Below are 16,140 nucleotides of genomic sequence, written 5' to 3' on the forward strand. Positions count from 1 at the left end.
ACACAGCCAAGACAACGCAGGAGTGGCTTCGGGACAAGTCTCTGAATGTCCTTGAGTGGCCCAGCCAGAGCCGGGACTTAAACCCAATCGAACATCTCTGGAGACCTGAAAATAGCTGTGCAGCGACGCGCCCCATCCAACCTGACAGAGCTTGAGAGGATCTGCTGAGAGGAATGGGAGAAACTCCCCAAATACAGGTGTGCCAAGCTTGTAGCGTCATACACATTAAGACTTTGGCTGTAATCACTGCCAAAGGTGCTTAAACAAAGTACTGAGTAAAGGGTCTGAATACTTATGTAAATGTAATTGTTCAGTTGTTGTTGTTTTTGCAACAACTGATAAAAACCAGTTTTTGCTTTGTCATTATGGGGTATTGTGTGTAGATTGATGAGGGAAAAAAACAATTTAATCAATTTTACAATCAGGCTGAAACGTAACAAAATGTCGAAAAAGTCCAGGGGTCTGAATACTTTCCGAATGCACTGGTGTGTGTGTGCCTTTCCAAATCATGTCCAACAAACGTAGTTATCTAGAACCTACTCTTACCGTGACAAACAGATTTCCCATTCTTCTCCTCCTCTTCTTCATCTTTAATGTTGACATTCAGCTCCAATGTTTGACTGCAGTCTTCCAGCTTCACTGATGCCATCTCTGGATCCTGCAGTAAAATGGGCTCAACTGTCACAATCAGGACTGAGTGACTGTAGGTTTGGACTCAGTGTGGAAGGAGTGAGGCAGGCTGGGTTGTCCTCACTGTTGATGTTACCGGCCTCAGACTTATCTGAATCGGCCAGTAGTAATAAAGAGAAACAGACACAAAAGTTATTGTCTTGACAGTTCTGGCACTTTCTTTATTCTCTAAAAATATTTTCACTTTTTTCTTGTTCAATTATCTAATTCAGTGCTTGACTTGGACTGAAATAGGTGCTAATACTCATTTTGGGTGTTAATTTAAGTTAAGTGTCTAATTTCCTTAATAACCTTGTCTTCACTGTATTACTTCAATCAAAAACCAATTGTATTTCCTGTTCACACCATAGCAACATTTATTGATAAAGACAGAAACAACAGAATGTGTCTGAATATTAGTACACATGTAGAAAACTGATAATCATTACATTCATCTTCAAAACAGTAGTCCGACCGTGAAATTGTCTATCTGATGCTCCCGCACTGTCCTCACTGAAGTCCGTTGACGCTGACCGAGAGTAGCCGCCATTTTACCAACTCGTGAATTTAACACAAAAACAATAATATGCTAAACGAACTCAGAAATCTAAAATAAATTGATTATTTATTGAACTAACATGAGAAAATTATGTACATCCACTCAGACAAACCCAAAATCTCTAGCTATGTGACTTGTAAAATAGTTTTTACCACGTTCTTTCACTCAATCGGTTTGACACAAAAATAACACATCAAACCTTTACCAAACGTGATAATACCTTAACGGATGTGTTACCTAGCATGGTATGACATGTTCTTTCGACATTAGAACGTTTAATCGTGCTATTACATACCTCTAGTAATAAATAGAAACGGACACAATGGTTATCCTCTTGACTGCACAGTTCTGGCGCTTTTTTTATTCTGAAGAACGTGGCATGGGCGCGCCTGCCGGAACTTCCTGTTTCCCACCACAGTGCAACGGTCCGGGATCCCTGGGACGTAATAACGTAAAACTGCAACATTGCGTAGAATAAACAATAACGTTAATCAAATTGACTGGCCATCTCGGCGACAAATATGATTTGACATTAGTTAGTTTAGATTTGTTTATTGTTTGTTTATTATCACATATTTGTATTTGCAAAAGTAATATAAAACACATAACATTTTATATGATCAGATATTTTTAGTTACACATTGAATTATTGAACAATTACATTTGATTTATTTTCTTATTAACTAGTAGTGTATTGGTAGTTAGTAAACATGCTACCTAACTGATCAACAATTATAGGTACAAGCTAATAACCCTCCTGAGTGGTGCAGTGGTCTAAGGCACTGCATCGCAGTGCTAACTGTGCCACTAGAGATCCTGGTTCGAATCCAGGCTCTGTCGCAGCCCAGCGTCGTCCAGGGTAGGGGAGGGAATGGCCGGCAGGGATGTAGCTCAGTTGATAGAGCATGGCGTTTGCAACGCCAGGGTTGTGGGTTCGATTCCCAGGGGGGGCCAGTATACATTTTATTTAAAAAAATTGTATTCACTAACTGTAAGTCGCTCTGGATAAGAGCGTCTGCTAAATGACTAAAATGTAATATATATGCTATCTTATTGAACAAGAAACTTAACTCAAATAATGATGTGTGCGCTAGGCATCTCTCTCCAGCTCTCTCCAGGTTGTTGTGCTGCTTGGCTGGCCTGCTGCTGCCTGTGCACGAGCTGATCGCCTGCTGCTGACGTCACTCACAATGCACTTTTGCAGCCAGCCATGTGTGTTGTGACTGAGTGTGTGACAGAGAAAATCGTCTTAGTGTCATTTTGAGAGAAATTGTGTGCATTTTAGTGTTTGAGTCAATTTTCAAATGTTGCAAAAATTTCCAAAGTAGCTAAATTTGTTGCTAGGTGCTGTTTGAAAAAAAAGTTGCCAGGGTAGTGTCGTATATGATGAATGGTGGCAATTATTGCTGTCAACACAGAGTCCGTTATGCTGCATCGTGTGAGAGGCTTTTATTAAAATCACGAGTTTACAGCATAGGTACAGACTCGCGATGTCCGGAGAACGACTTCCCAGATTGATATGGTCGTTCTGTCGTCTCATCGTTTACCCCCTATTTATAAACAATGCAAAAAGAGGAGTGACTCCCCTCTTCTGGCCAATCACCAGTCTCCCCTCGGGCGTCACCCTCCAAGCGGCACATTTCAAATAACATCATAAAACATCCCCCCTCTGGCCTGAACAACCAACATTCCATTTCGTCATGAAAAACATTTAACAAAGGCATAATCTTCAGATACGATATTCCCCCCTTTCGAGGCGAAATAAACGTCTCGAAAACAAACAGAATAAGATTATGACTATTAACCATTTATCTCATTGAGTATCTTTAACATTAAACCAAACACATTCTCCTCTAGAGTGTAAATACCTTTCTATGACATACCTGTTTATGGAGTGTAAATACATTACTATGACATATGAAGAAATCTCTATGGAGTGTAAATACATTACTATGACATATGAAGAAATCTCTATGGAGTGTAAATACATTACTATGACATATGAAGAAATCTCTATGGAGTGTAAATACATTACTATGACATATGAAGAAATCTCTATGGAGTGTAAATACATTACTATGACATATGAAGAAATCTCTATGGAGTGTAAGAGCGAAAAACTGTCCAGCAGCCATCCATCCATATCAATCAAGACAGTAAAATTCTCTCACGGTCCCTCTGCCCCAGGCAACCACCGTCGGTACTCCAGATAACCTCATTAACCATGTAAATGCATTTGAAACTATGATGTAATTAAATACACATGTAAGCCCTGCAAACAAAATCCTATCCATAAACATTCATTGTACGGCTGGTCAACCCATAGGACCGGACAATGAAACTCTCCCTTCCTAGCCTCTCTGTCCCTAAACATTCACCGAAATAAACAAAAACATCTAAGATCCTCCCCTGTATTCAATAACATCAAACATCATTCTACAAAATTAATACCTGAGACTATTACACAATTATGTATTACACATGTCTATATTTCATTGCCGATACTGGAATGTAGTCCACTACACTTCATCTCCCCGTAGTGTCCTCTTCCAATGGACTTGTTGATGATGGAATCAGCCACACCCTCCTTGTTTCATCTCCTCCAGTCATATTGTCCCTTCATATTGTCTTTGTTTGAGTATTCCAATCTCCACATGTTCTCCCAAATACTTCTGGAATGACAAGAAAATAAACGACCAAACAGTATCTTTTGCAAAACAACATTTTCAAATTAAACCTCAACATCAATTTAAGAATATAAAAATGACCTATAAATGATGTATGAATCACATTAACCTATCCCCCCCTTGATTCATAAATCATACTAAAAATCATACTAATATTGAAAAAAACACTTTGAAAAATCATCAAATAATCCAAAATGATATTTATCCATCAGTTCCACTTGTCCATCTAGACCCCCTCGTCCGTCTTCGACCAGATCCGGAACAGTCAACACCGGCATCATTCTCCAACCTATTTCAATCTCATCGCTTCCTCAAAAGTCAGTAACATATTACACAGTGCTATCAAAGCTGTAATTAACCCATCACTGCCCCTACTGGCCTAATTGATCTTGCAACCAAGTCTTCCAAATGCATCCCTTATAATGCATCTATAACCCCAATATTATCTGGACTCAAAGTATAACTAATCTTTATCAATATGATCTTCCCAAATGTTACACCATACCATGAATGAAGTCCCCCCTTCTCCCTTAGACTTACCCTTCAATGATAGGCTTGAAGACTATGACATGTAGCCATGTCTCTTTTCACCCCATTTTCAACCCTAGCTTCAGATTTCTGTGTTGGTACCACTCCTCTTTTAACGGTAAAAAACCTCATATGGAAGCTTAAACGTTGACCTGTAACAACATCCTATCCCCCATAGGGTAAGAATATACTCTATCATCACAAACCCACCAAATATCTCTAAAATTCCCATAGTCACATTGTCAGTCAAAAGCTAATCTTTTAACCATCAACGTCCTGCTCTTCTTACTACCTGATATATAAAAAGTAACCTATTATTTGTCATTACTACCCTTAAGGTCATACTTATCCAAGGTTATCCTATACTCATCACACTGATATTCCCATAAACATACCCCTTACCTCATATGTTTTATTAGAACAACAACAACGTTTATCCTCACTGGTTCACCTGAATACTTCAGGTTTCCACTGTTACCTGACTTTACTTTCCATCTAACAATTCCCATAGGGTAATCCATTTACCCAAGAACACTTAAACCCTACTGTTCTGACAACTACATTATTTTATCTGTCAATAACTGTTGCCGATACCACAGTCATGACAAAGCATAAGACTTACCCACACCTGATAGAGGCCGCGCGACCGTCTAACACGTCTTGGGCTGGCATCCCCAACAGACATCAACCTTCAAGATTCCTCACTGACCTTACAGAATGAGTTAATCTATCTCTAATTTTCACAACAGAGGAACGAGCAGTACTGATCAGATACCCCCCCCCCCCTCTGTCATGAAAATCAAAAGACCCCATCCTGCAGCTTCCATGATGAATCTATATTCTCCATTTCAGATTAATCTATATTGTTTCTATCTGCTCTCCTATTTTAATCCTATTCGTACTATCATTGACAGCCCTCTCCATCCGTAACATAAACCCCTGAGTCCTTCTTGCTAACCCCCTTTAATTTCAGAACAGTTGTTGTCGATGCCTTACTCCCTACATCGTATCATTAATCCCTTCCAAAGTTACCATTAAAGTAGTTGATTTAGTTGCTGTATCAACCCTAATTACTTCTAATGCAAAAGTTCCCATTATCCTCTGTGTATTATCTACTGTTGGAGTGACTACTGTAATCTACTCTTCCTGAACTCCTTCGGTGACTGCGGAAGCTTCAACAGATTTCAAATCTTCCATTATAGGCATCACTTTACGAATTACATAGCCCTTTAACCCATAATTCTTAACCGGAACAACTTCTAATGCTTGCACTAAATAAGTACACATATATTCTCCCTGACCTTTCTCTGTAACCTTACGCCAAATAAGTGAACAGTCACTCCTAACCCTCTTCTAAACTATACCTCCTTTTACTCCTGGTCCTGATAACAATACTTATTCTCCATAATTATCTCTCCATATGGGAGAAACGTCCCCATCCTAAACCCTAATAAGTATTTTTCCCCCTAAAATTGGTGCTGTATTGGTTCCCTTATAATCAAATGCGATATTTTTATGACTTTAATAACTATCAATGTTGAAAGAGTTAACTTGCTTCTCACTGTTGTTATAATAGAATGAAGTGTGAATGTCCTTAGTTACTCCTAGTTTTCCCCCAGTTTTCCCCTAAGACTTTGAACTCTTTACTTGTACTTCCCTCTATCACCACTAGTGTCACTGTTTCCCCAAATCTCAGTCCTTTCTCTAAATCCCTGACTTTCAAACTTTTGATTACCCAAAATACCCCTATAATTACCTTGATCTTCCTGCTGGAAACTGTAACTATAGATACTCAATCACCCTCAATCTTCTCTTATCCATGCCTCGACTCCTAACAGATCTAAACTCCTACCATATCTTCCCACTAAACTTTAAAATGTCCTTCATCACTGTTCTCTCTCTCTCTCTCACTACTAACTTTGAAACTTAACTTACTGTCTTAGAGTCCCTTCAACCTAGCCTACCCCTAACTTATTTTAATCTAATCTTTTCTCTCATAACATTTAAAACCTTTTCCCCTGACTTATTGACAAAATCTCTTACCACCAAATTTTAGAATATGTGATTGGGAAAGTTCCCCACCTGCTTCTGACTCATTACACACAGACTTGGCAAAACGACTAACCACCTTTTAGCCTAGCCTGAAATCCCTTAATGTAAGAATGTAACCCAGAATAATAATCACCCCTTTTAACTTTTCAGACAGATTGTCTTAATAGACAGTCTAGTAAATTATCATCCTTCCTATGATATTATCTTTTTAAACAAATGATTCCCAAAAACCCTACTTTTTAAAATATTCTACCAGACAGTCAGTCGTCTAGTGTACATCTTATTGTATGCTTCAATTTAAACCATGCATCTCTTCCCAACACTGCCATAACAGCATCTTCTAATATTAGTATGTCTCTTTTACTTCCTCTTTGACTTTTATAGCAGAGCTCAATTGATTCCCTAAGAGTAATTAAACTATTTTACTACATAAAATCCCTATCCTACCCTAATTAATTTTACATAGTGAGATGTTTAACCTCTTTAGGCTGAACACATAAATTTTCCCCTATTCACTATCACTTCTAATGGTCAGTTGTTTTTACTTCAATTGTTGGCTATTTTCTCTTCCTCTCCAATTCTGTGTCTGTCCAGACCTTGGCTGTGGATATAACACCTGGTACCCCCCTTGACTGATACAATTGCATTTGATATTGTTCAGTTGAAGCTGTAACAGTGATTGTTGATTTGATTCACTCTGATTCTTCATAACCAACACTTCTTTTCTTCTTCTCCACCACCAGTTATAAGTTGTATTTGATTGAGTTTTCTTCGTCCGGTTCTTCTCGTTGTGGACCTATCAGTATTCTTCAAAAGGTTATCTTCTAAGTTCTGTTCTTGAAATATCATCTTCTTACCAGTGGCCTTTCCTTTGGCCTCACTGTATTATTCTTCTCCTTCAATTCTTGAGGTCTTCATCCAGTCATGTTACTTCTTCCACTTCTCCATTTCTTCTTTGCCAGTCATTGTAGGATAAAATCCTCTAACATAAAGCACCCTTCATCTCCAAATCTTCATCGCTTTCTTCATCAGAACTCGAATCTCTTGTCCCCTTCTTCGTTCAACTTTCATTAGAGATTAAATCTCGTGTATCCTTCTTCGTTTCTCTCTTGCCAACTTCCTTCTGATCACAGAGTCATATCCACCCATGACCTCTCTCAATCACTCTCATCTTCATCCTCCTCATCTCCTTAAGTTCCCAGACATCCCGGTTTTCCTTCCTTCTGGAGTTTTGAATTCATCTTCATCGTCGTTTCTGCTCGTATTCGTCTTCATCTCTGATGCCATAATCACCATGCTAGATGATCACTGAAAGCTTCCTTCTCGTAAGGTGAGTGTCTTTCTGCTGAATCCGTATGTGAGAAAGGTGTACTAACATCTGCCATTAGTCTTTCTAACACTACTCTCTAACCCTACTTTGATTAAAAAATGACTATTTTAATCAATTTTCCCCTATATCAAGCCTTTTAAATTCCTTTATTGTGAACTATCCTATTTTAGACTATATAACTTATATAGGCTTCCCCCCTTAAATTATTAATATAACCCTAACAACCTCCAAAAAAATAAAAATAATTTTTTTTTTAATTTTTTTTTCTTCCTCCTCCCCAAAAAATAAAATTAAATAAAATATGAATATTAAAAAATTCAATTAAATGCCTTATTCAAAAACCCTTTAATTAAAAATAAAAACCAATTAAAAACTCAATTAAAAATTATGAATAATTTAAAACCAATTTTTTATTCCTATATCACCAATTTATCAATTAGTGTTGAGTATATTACCACAACCCATCAAATGCAAGTAAATGCAAGTTAGTAATCTTCAGACTAAAATACCCATAAACAAAGCCTTCCAACCTTACCACCCTTCAATACTCCAATTCCCATAACCCCTTGCTCTATAACCCCTAATTATCATAAATTTACAGAAGAATCCTCAATCCATCCTTGATTCTCAACACATCTGTAATCAAACCCCAGTGATACAGAGCTTCCAAAATGCAATTTTTAATGAAATAGTATTTGCCAAGTCTATGTAAAATCGTCATAACATCACATATCTTGTAACAGTAACCTTTTTTATGACTTGATCCTCTGCCGCGTCACGTGATCACTTCCTGTATCTCCTCGCTCCCCCTCTCTCCTGTCTCTCATGACAAGGGACAAAGACACAAGAACAACTTTTAGTAGTTAATGCCATCACTGAGTATTTCCAACCATTCAATATTCATTCGTTCTACATTATTCACTCTAAGACTAAACTCAGAACTAAATAGATCGCTCAAAAACATTTGTTATTTTAATCCGTCTTTTAATTATTTAATTCAATCCATTATAATCCATTATCATATATTTAATTTATAAATTCAATAGGTCCCAAAACAAGTTTCATCTTAACCCACCGCCGTTTAAACTTATAAAATTCGTGTTAAAATCTCTTTATGCGTATTTGTTCCGTCGTCTGTGTTCCTCTGTCTCCCCCTGCAGTTTAACCAATGTGTTGTTTTACAGAAATCCACGCATGCGCAAATATCATTTTAACCTCATGCTTGAGTTTTAGCATCCCCTCGTGGTGTCGTTTAGTGCCGTAAAACAAAACGTTCCCTAATCTCGTGCCATAAACTCCCCTTTCTGTAGTGTAGTGTCGCAAAATTAAACGCATGCGCACATCCATTCAAAAACCCGTTTTCACCTCAACTAAATGGATAACAGTCCAGCTGTACCTTCCGTTCCCCTCCTAGTCAAATAACATTCAACAGCGCTCACAAAACATACAACCTGACTTACAGACAGTGACAAGTTTAAGAGACTTTAATCCATCGCAATGGAATCTCTAAGGATATCCGTTAGCATGTAGCACGCAACACAATTAGCACGTAGCATTAGCATTTAGCTTAGCCTAAGGTACACTGCGACACAAAGCACAATTAGCATTTAGCCTTAAGCATTAACATTAGCATTTAGCCACGATGTACCACGTGGCCTGAAACAATCAAGCATTAGCTTCAGCCTCCAGCCAACTGCGGCCTACTAGCTATACAAATGAACACCCCGCACCGTGGCCAAATCATTGTCTATCAGTAATATCTCCTTCTAACTTTGTGTTGCCGTAAGTTCTGGATAATCATAGAGAGGTTACCCCAAGCATTATAGTTCGTCAACCATACGATGAGTATATAACATGCATATAATTCGTCCAGCTTAATAATTCCCAGAATTAACCCTACACCACATAACGCGTTGCAAGGATTTTATGGCCCATTCCTAAAGAATCGCCTCGATTCGAGGGCTTTTCCAGATCCCCCGGTGCCCTAACTATGCAGACGTCTCCCAACATGTATTCTCTACCAATCCATTGTCACTCGTTACCAATGAATTATACACTTTCAATACTTAAATCCTACCGTTTAATGCTCTACATTCCAATTAACTGCCGTTCTTGATGGAATAAATTTTAGCAGACTCCAGTCGACCAGCAACAACGCCACCGAGGCCAGATCGAAATGGAACATCTCTTCAGTGTACACAAGTCATATCCAATCTAACAAACTCCGAAGCGGTAAGAACACACTCACCCTTTTTTGGCCATGCTTCAGAGCAGGTTAGGCCGGCGGTTGACTGAAACAAGGAAGAGACGCAAATCCAGCCCCACGTTGGGCGCCATTATGTCGTATATGATGAATGGTGGCAATTATTGCTGTCAACACAGAGTCCGTTATGCTGCATCGTGTGAGAGGCTTTTATTAAAATCACGAGTTTACAGCATAGGTACAGACTCGCGATGTCCGGAGAACGACTTCCCAGATTGATATGGTCGTTCTGTCGTCTCATCGTTTACCCCCTATTTATAAACAATGCAAAAAGAGGAGTGACTCCCCTCTTCTGGCCAATCACCAGTCTCCCCTCGGGCGTCACCCTCCAAGCGGCACATTTCAAATAACATCATAAAACATCCCCCCTCTGGCCTGAACAACCAACATTCCATTTCGTCATGAAAAACATTTAACAAAGGCATAATCTTCAGATACGATAGTAGTCTGAAAAGTTGCTAAATCTAGCAACAAAATAGCTAAGTTGGCATCACTGGGCCCTACCCCATTACATGAGAATGGGGTATCTGCCGCTGCCTCCTCCTCCTCCGGGACACTTCTACTTTGCATAGAGTTGATCAATCTGTTGATTGTGGCCTGTGCACAGTAAAAAATGGGGTGTTAATATTTCAGAGTAAAGTTATTTTAACCCAGATAGAGTATTTTCAACATTTTTGAGAGTAAAGTTGCTCTATCAGTGGAGTTAAAAGTGAGTGTAAAAATCTGCAGATACGCAGTGACAATTTCAACTCTACAGCAGTGATGAATACCCGCCACTCTGCTTTGCTGAAGTTTGGCACGTACGTTGGTGGAGGAAGATTGCGAAGGAGTAGCTAGGCCACAGATATTGCTAGGTAAGTTACATCCCCGTTTTTTCAACACCAAACCGGTATTTTTTAACTTTACATAATTTTAGAGTTGTGCTGATGTCAAGGTCATATTTTAAGTTACGAGTTCCATGCGGCGGTCCCCCTTGCAGTGACCTCGTCATCAGCCAGCTAAATTAGCTTGTAAGTTCAGATGGTTGACAGTAATAACTGTTATATGATATACCCATGGAATATGTTTGATATTTTTGTGAATGGCTTGCTGTTTCATATGGCTAAAAATAGGTAACGTTAACTTAGCTAATCAGTTCGTTTGAAGGACACCACCGTTTGGCATGAGCGCAGATTGTGCTTGTCATGCGGTTAGCTAGCTTGCAATCAGTATCGGTAACTGTCTTTCTTTGTGTTGCAATATTTTCACGAATGAAGTTTGTCAGAATGGTAAATACGTAAAATAACGTTCGCTAACAACAAAACATTTATACAGATAGTATTGTTAGCTAACGTTATTGTATAGCTTCCCAGGCTTCCTTACACTAACGTTAACTGTTTTTTATAAAGCTATATATAACGGTAATGTTAGCATGCTTCTGATAGTTAGCCAGCTAATGTTGGTGTTATAAAACGATAACTTAGATCACTGATTTGCATGACGGGTTTGTTTAACATTGCTTAACCATTTTAATGGTTAGCTACTGTTCGAACTAAAATGGCTAATGAGCTAGCTAACTTTGACACATAGCTAGTTATTTGGTAGCTAATGGGACAATGTGCCTCTAAACTTGAACTAGCCTACACCCATTTGCTGCAGAAAATGGCAGCTTAACGTTATATTCAACCAGCACAACTTTGTCTACTTCAGCCTTTGTAATTGCAGTGTAACGTCTAAGTAATGCATAGTGCATTGCGTAGCTAGTACTACTGAGATAAATGGATAGTTAGCTAACGCTTAGTTGAACCAGCACTAAATGATGATTTTGAATATATATTTTCTTTGTTAACAGAGGCAAAATGCTGTTGCGTGTTCAGCTCGGGGAAGAGCAGAAATACGTCAAGCTGTCTGAGCTGACATTCAATGCTTTCTTGAAAGAAGGTAGGTAAAATAGGTTAAAGCAATACATATCACCCTAATGACAAAATAATACAGCATTAAGCTATTATCTTATGATATATATTTAGGTCTATAGTAATTTCTGCTGTGCTTTATATTTTCAGTAACATAAAATCAGGTGCAGATCCTTGTCTTTCATCATTTTGTGAACACATGAGGCAACCTTAAGTATGAACTTGGATTCTTGTGAGAAGGGAATGCATGTTTTTCTTTTTTTTCTTCTTTTTTTAACAGTGTGTCTAAAATTCAACATACCAGAAAGCAGAAAGCCAGACATTAAGGTGTATGACCAGTCTGACACAGAAGTTGACTCAGATGTTTTTGAAGAATTAGTAAAGGAGTCACCTGGAACTTTCAGAATCATGCTGGGCAATGGACTTGGTATTCATTCATTCAATTAGTTTTTTAGTTTAAAGGCCAGAATGAGAACCTTTATTGTCTTAAAAATAACAGTTTATTGTAATATGTTTCTATGTTTTGCACAAATTTCATAATGAACAGATACCTCTCATTCATCATCATGCTCGGGTACATCTGATGACACCATCATTCTGAATTTCACTGTGTGTGACGATGTTGAAGAAGTAGCGGCTGGCGAAGGAAGCCAGCCTAAAAGGCCATGCCACATAAACTATGAGGCAAAAGCAGTAAGTGGTGAACATTGCTGTTAAGTCCAATCTGAATGTTGTTTCATCATGTGACAGCATTACATATTGTTTTACAATTACGGAAAGCACATTTCTTTCCACCTATAGCTGATTGAAAAAATCCTAACATCAAAGCCTGGTGGTGAACGCATTATGCAAGAGTATGGAAAAACCAAATCTCTGACAGATGCCACCAGAAGACAGATGATCAACATACTTGCTGCTGAGATGACAGAAACACATGGGTAAGCATTAAGCATATAGATGGGCTGTAAAGAAACATTGTTATTATTTTCCGGTTATTAATTATGTAAAATGTGTTGTGCAATATCAATTCAGTGTGATGTTAACTTTGAATTCATATGCTAGGACATCCCCCCCCAAAAGTGTCAGAGTGATGTATGCACAGGGGATAGTAGCTTTGTTTCCCTATCTAGAAGACCCATACTCACAACATGGATATGTAAGTAAATGGGTTATTGCAACATTATGCACATATTCACTCTATGAAATGGGAATAGTACTCCTTTATAATTTATTTATAATAATATAGGATCATTACTACGATCCGGAGAGTGGTTCCGGATACCTTGCATGGCGATTGAAGACCATACAAAGAAAAACAGCAGAGGAAAGAGGTGCCTCAGTCAGCAAATCTCCTAAAGGTATGTTTTCTGATCAGTGACATGTAATTATAATGGTGACCTGTGAATTGTACAGAAAGGATTTCTTAACACTGTATTTTGTCTTAAGTTGGTGGGCCAGGCCGTGATCGTCAGCCCTTCACCTATGACAGAGAGCCATCTGATGAGGATGTGGAAGCAGCTATTGCTGTTTTGAGACACTCTGCTGATGAAAACACTGTCCGTGAGAAGATGAAAATGACCTTCATATATCGGCAAGCAATGGTCAACGATGAAGCCAAATCATCAGATGTCTTCTCGGTCTTCCCAAGATTTCTGGACACACCAGGACTGGTATGACAACTTAATTCACTGCATCACCAAAAATATCCAATGAAGAATAAGGTAACACTCATTATTTCTGTCTTTGTGTGTTACATTGCAGATAGAACAAGATTTCAGACTTCTGTTTGGTGAGGCCACAGCCAACAAATTGTTGGAGAAGTGGCCAACCACTTTCAAAGCAAAAGTAATAAAGGAAAGCCATGGACTTGTATCCACCACAGAACTCTTGGATTTGATGCGCAATGCTGAGTCAGCTGCTGAAGTTGAGAATGGTATGAATGAACTGTTTTACTTTTTATGTGGATGATGTAGGTGTGCATTATATGTCCATAATGGTGCAAGTTGTGAATAAGAATGTTATGCTACGGCACAATGTTAACCAGGTTTTTATTTACTTATTTGTAGGCTGGGACAGTGACATGTCTGCCATCTTGCTGCTGCTACATTTGCTACCACCATCTGCACAAGGTAGAAAGAGGCCGGGAAAGATGTCTGCATATCAAGCTGTAGATCAGCTCATCAGATTTCAAAAGGTATGCTTAACAGTTGTTTAAAATATATATTCCATCATCTCAATCTTGTGCACAGATTGAGGTGATCTTATCTATTGTCAGAGGTTAGTCACCAAAACAATTCTGTTGAATGTGTTTTTTTTGTAGGTTGGAACCAGTGTGCAGCAGCATCTTGACAACATCACCCAAAGCAGTCAGCCCTACCTTCTCGCCCAGGGATCCACACAGAGCAGCATTCACTCCTACTTCATTGTGGTTGACAAGCATGCTCTTCCATGCAAGGCAACAGGTTCAGTAGGAGCTTTTGACGAAGTCTTTAAAGCCCATTACGTATTTGGTACGTCATACAGTTCTTCCTTGAGCAGCTTTTTCACTTTTGTGCAAACAACCATCTATAACATCGACATGGGGGAAACAAAGGAGACTCCTAGAGTTGCTGAGTTGCGAGCAAGTATGGTGCGTTAGTTGAGATAAAACTATGAAGTGTTTTCTTTGCAAAAGTGACCATGGAAGTCCAAACAACCTTGTTAAGCACCTTAAGATAATTCATGGGCTATGTACAGGCAGGACTCTTTTTCTGAAATGTGGTCAAGAAGGATGCTCACGTTCTTTTGGTAGCTTTTCTGGTTTTAGAAAACATCTTAACAAGTGCCACGGAGAAAGTTTAGTAGATTCTATAGAAGATGATCTTTCAGACCCTCAAAGTACCGTCAACACCAGTAATATTTCTCATGTTGAAGTGTCGACTGAATGTTTAGAGGCTGAGTCAGAGTTATCTTCGCCATACATTGTAAATAGTTGTGCAGCTGTTATTTCTGATCTAAAGGCAGCAGGTGTTGGTCAAAGTACAGTAAATACTGTAGTGATTTCCATGGAAGAGATTGTTCAAGATATTCATCAGCATGCTAAAGAAACAGTGATAAAGCATGTATTTAGTAATGAAAGAGAAACAGAAATGTGCAAGAAAGTTGAGGCGTGTTTTGAGGGGTTAGAGAATCCTTTCACAGTTCTAAATTCGGAATACAAGCGATCAAAATTTATGACTGCCAAGTGGGAAATAGTAGAACCAGTTGAATGTGTGATTGGTTCAAGATTTGACACAAGACGAAATAAAAAGACTGGAACATATGATCAGGTAGTAGTTCAAGATAAATTCATGTATATTCCAATTTTATCTACACTGCAGTCAATATTTAAAAGTCAGTATTTTGCAGAAATGTTGCAAAGCTCAGCTACCAGCAACTCTAGACTGAGAGATATTTGTGATGGATCTTTTTTTTAAAGTCACCCCCTGTTCTCAACTGAGAAGCAGACAATACAGGTCCAGATGTTCTATGATGATTTTGAGGTCGCCAACCCATTGGGTTCCAAGCGAGGTATTCATAAATTGGGTGGAGTATATTTTACTTTAAGAAACTTCTCTCCAAAATGGAATTCTTTTTTGGCTAACATACACCTGTGCGCCTTATTTCATACTCAAGATGTTAAACGATATGGTTTTAGTGAAATTTTTGCTCCCATTGTTCGAGACATTAAAGTGTTAGAGAGCGATGGTATTGAGATTCCATTATACAGTGGTTATGTACGTGGCACTGTAGTACAGGTAACAGGTGATAATTTGGGTTTGCATAGTTTGTTTGGTCTGGTGGAGTCTTTCAGTGCAAGGTACTGTTGCAGGTTCTGTTTAGCAGAAAAGGAGGACTTTCAAACAGAATTCTCTGAAGATTCTTCCAAAATAGTTTTACGCACCAAAGATATGCATACTGCTCACTGTCAAGAAATGGCTTGTAATCCATCCCTTCCGTATGTTTTTGGTGTGAAAAGGTCATGCATATTAAATTCATTGAGGTATTTTCACACAACTGAGAACTTCTCAGTTGATGTGATGCATGATGTGTTAGAAGGGGTTGGCCAGTACGAATTGAAGTTATTATTTCTGTATTTGAATGAAAAACATGTTACATCAGGAGAAATACATTCAAGAATA

At 38.5% G+C, this 16,140-nt stretch overlaps 1 protein-coding gene across 1 annotated transcript; it reads left to right on the forward strand.

Moving 5' to 3' along the window:
- The first annotated feature begins 10,704 nt into the window (after window positions 1–10,704).
- On the forward strand, window positions 10,705–14,615 carry LOC311122045 (uncharacterized protein). The gene is made up of 10 exons (XM_084196461.1): window positions 10,705–10,942; window positions 11,920–12,008; window positions 12,261–12,407; window positions 12,528–12,673; window positions 12,782–12,918; window positions 13,043–13,136; window positions 13,227–13,338; window positions 13,427–13,913; window positions 14,047–14,174; window positions 14,301–14,615. Exons 2-8 carry the CDS (start codon window positions 11,927–11,929, stop codon window positions 13,654–13,656), a joined length of 948 nt encoding a protein of 315 aa, XP_084052587.1. The 5' UTR covers window positions 10,705–10,942; window positions 11,920–11,926; the 3' UTR covers window positions 13,657–13,913; window positions 14,047–14,174; window positions 14,301–14,615.
- The last annotated feature ends 1,525 nt before the right edge of the window (window positions 14,616–16,140 follow it).

Source organism: Coregonus lavaretus, assembly GCF_964263955.1.
Source record: "Coregonus lavaretus genome assembly, contig: HAP1_SCAFFOLD_57, whole genome shotgun sequence".
Classification (NCBI taxonomy): Eukaryota; Metazoa; Chordata; class Actinopteri; order Salmoniformes; family Salmonidae; genus Coregonus; species Coregonus lavaretus.

Coding starts and splice junctions, on each gene's coding strand:
- LOC311122045 (XM_084196461.1), top strand. CDS start 11,927: ATGCTGTTGCGTGTTCAGCTCGGGGAAGAGCAGAAATACGTCAAGCTG. Junction 12,919..13,042: donor GAGATGACAGAAACACATGG/GTAAGCATTAAG, acceptor TTCATATGCTAG/GACATCCCCCCCCAAAAGTG. Junction 13,339..13,426: donor AGTCAGCAAATCTCCTAAAG/GTATGTTTTCTG, acceptor TTTTGTCTTAAG/TTGGTGGGCCAGGCCGTGAT.